Source organism: Branchiostoma belcheri, unplaced genomic scaffold, assembly GCF_001625305.1.
Source record: "Branchiostoma belcheri isolate BF01 breed outbred unplaced genomic scaffold, Haploidv18h27 scaffold627, whole genome shotgun sequence".
NCBI lineage: Eukaryota > Metazoa > Chordata > Leptocardii > Amphioxiformes > Branchiostomatidae > Branchiostoma > Branchiostoma belcheri.
In genome coordinates, this window is record NW_017804273.1 from 3,901 (window position 1) to 6,982 (window position 3,082).

The 3,082-nt window shown below is 41.2% G+C and overlaps 1 protein-coding gene across 1 annotated transcript in view; it reads right to left on the minus strand.

Annotated features, from left to right (window-relative positions):
* Nucleotides 1–3,082, minus strand: part of LOC109483175 (sulfotransferase 1A1-like) — an 8,079-nt gene that overhangs the window by 957 nt on the left and 4,040 nt on the right. Inside the window, 4 exon segments of the mRNA XM_019786160.1 lie at nucleotides 222–417; nucleotides 1,145–1,239; nucleotides 1,481–1,607; nucleotides 1,989–2,230. Coding sequence (XP_019641719.1) covers nucleotides 222–417; nucleotides 1,145–1,239; nucleotides 1,481–1,607; nucleotides 1,989–2,230 — 660 coding nt within the window.

Sequence of the window (3,082 nt, forward strand, 5' to 3'; positions counted from 1 at the left end):
ACTACTACTACTACTACTACTCTACTCTCTACTCTCTCTCTCTCTCTCTCTCTCTCTCTCTCTCTCTCTCTCTCTCTCTCTCTCTCTCTCTCTCTCTCTCTCTCTCTCTCTCTCTGTTACTCACTCACTCACTCTTTCTCTCACTGTCGCTTCACTCACTCGGTGGTTTATTCTCCAATTAAACACTGTGCGTATCAAATGGAATTTTAACTACTAAGTACCTTTACGCATGAACTCAAGCCCACTTTCTTCAGCCTTGCCGAAAAGATTTTGCAGCTTTGGGTTACGGGAATAATTTGTAGCCGGGTTCTCCTTCATAGCGGAGAAGGTACAGTTCGCCACCACTTCGTCTATCCGCTGCTCTGACAGAGTCTTGCCCAGGAAGTTTGCGATCTTCACCACGTGACCTCGCAGGTCCTTCGTGTCAACATGTACACCGTCGAATATTCAAGGTGAAAAAAAATATGACATTGACATTAATTTCACATTTGTTATGACGACATAAGCTTACCAGTGGTAATAAAAAGATCCCATAAAAACCGTGCTGTTTAAAACCCATAAACACTGCAACCAATCAACGTCGCCCGATAAATGATCACCAGTTACCCCAAATGGAACACGCGTTCAGTTCGAATGACGTGCGATCGAACTTGGTGAAATGTGATTCGGCTTAGAGAACGGAATCTGTCGAACGATATTCTTACATTTGGCCGTCATGCTTGTCGAGAGATCACGTCATAATAGACCCTTTAGACTTTCACGGATCCCGTAAACTGTTTACGTCACAGGGGGGGACATTTCGAATAGAAACTACGTCACAGAGGGGACATTTCAAAAGTTCCTTTCACGGATCGCATAAACTGCATACGTCACAGAACAAAATAACCTTAAATCGTTGTACAGAATGCCACCATACAAAGTTGGTGCCTGTTTTCCTGTCATTTCCGCATATATTACCGAGAAAATTGACACTTACCTGCCTTAAGTAAAAAAATAATCTGCCAGGGGGGACACCGCGAGCGCAAGCCACTTCAGCGTTCTAGAACGACGTTCTTTCGAAATGCCCTCCCCCCGTGACGTAAGCAGTTTATGCGATCCGTGAAAGTCGAGTGGGTCTACTATTGATATGCAAGTCAAAACCTACCCGCTTGAGGTCTTCAAACTTGATAAAGAGCATGTTGCCGTCATCCTTGTGTCGCCAGTACTCCGGAATGACGTCCCACCAGAAACCGTAAAAAGCTGTTGATACAAGCAACATAAAAACACGGCCTTGATTATGTACATTAAATCATAATTTACGTATTAAAGATCAAATCGGTCTTGACTTAAAATACCCCCATGCTGAAAATCACAAGATTTTAATTTACACCCATCAAATGACATATCAAATATTTGGGACATATACAATCAAGAAGTGATATTAGTCTCCTGTTTATATATATAGTTCCTGAGCTTTTGATACATGCAGCAGGATACTGACCTAGGTCCGGAGTAATAAAGTCCTGGAAGTTCTCCTCCCAGGTTCCGCAGGGCATATGTTGCACCATCCTTCTCATGTTGTGCCACGAAACGACCACATCTTTGACGTTCCGAGCACAGTAGATTATCTAGTAAAACAAAGAAAGAAATGTAGACATTTTCCACCCAAGCTTACATTCCCCCAAAAATGCATAACGTTAATGTAAACCAACAAACTACTGCTCCTCTGTCAATGTTTAATCAACCACATTCATATATAAAATGCTGACCAACTCCTTCAGCTCTGCCCTGCTAATGTAACCCAACACCACAGGGTGTCTGCTATACAGCACCAGTAACCATGGTGACAGCCGTCCGTCCCAGGTCAATGACCTTGTGCGTTTGGAGAAGAAGAAGAAAAAGAAGAGGAAGAAACAGAGGAAGAACACATATTATCCTCCTCGTTGATATAATAAAGTGAGTCATTCACATGTACAATTTAAAAAGCGTTGAGGAGCGGTGAACAACACCTTTCCTTTCCCGTCCCTGGCTTGCTGGGGTAACAGGCGGTAGGGCAGGTGCGTTTGCATCAGTCGCGGAGAGGGGGCGCTCTTCAGTAGTATCGGCATGAGCACTCCTTCACCTACAGCTACATCTGTCCAATCCAGTGTCTCGAGCCAGGGCGTACGTACTTGTACAGGGACTTTGCTAACTTCGCTGATGTCGCCCTCAGCACACACCAGAGAAACGACCTGTTGTGTCCATGTTGTTCCTGAAATTTCGTGGAAATGAAGAAAACAAGTGCTTTTGAAAAAGCTGTCGTTTGCCGGTGTAGTCTGTAGGAAAGTTTGTTTTGTGTACGACTCTTCTGTTTTTTGAGGAGAGCAACTTGTGCTGGACACTGTAAAGATTAATATAATGTTCCCTAGCGAGGAAGGGCGTTACTGCAAGCAACTGTGATTTTGGCTGATTAGTATGATATATACACAAAGGAGTAATGTGTGTTTTCCTTGGTTTGTGAGTTGCTGACGCTAAATTTCTAGGTATTATAAGCAATTGAAAATGTACATCGCAGTGATACAGTGAAAAGGTAATTCTAGTGTATCATACTTTAGCAAGACGTATTGGAAGTAGACTCACACATTTGAGGATGTACAACAATTTTCTTTATTCTTGTCTTTTGCAAAAATATGTTTTTTATGAAGTGATGATAAAGTCTTTGATTGAAATCTAGCTATGCTATATCTACATACACATGTACATTGGGATTGTCACTATTGGCATGTAGATAGTTTAGGAAAAGATAACCAGAATTGATGCTCATTAGGAGCTAGTTCACGTCATTTTTAAGTGAGGAAATTAGATTCTTAATTATCAAATCTGAAATACAAAGATTTCTTATGTGATGTCAGGAGCAATTGATTTCAATTGTGCATGTTTTTTATATTGACAGCTAGTCAATGGCCATACTACATGTTATATATTACCCATGGCGAGAATGTTAATCCCCAAGAATGCAATATCAGGCAACACTTGCCCATATAATGGAAAGAACAGTAATAACAACTAGTTTTTTTTATGTTAAAATAATAAGTAGTAACGTTAACAACTAGTTTTTGAATGT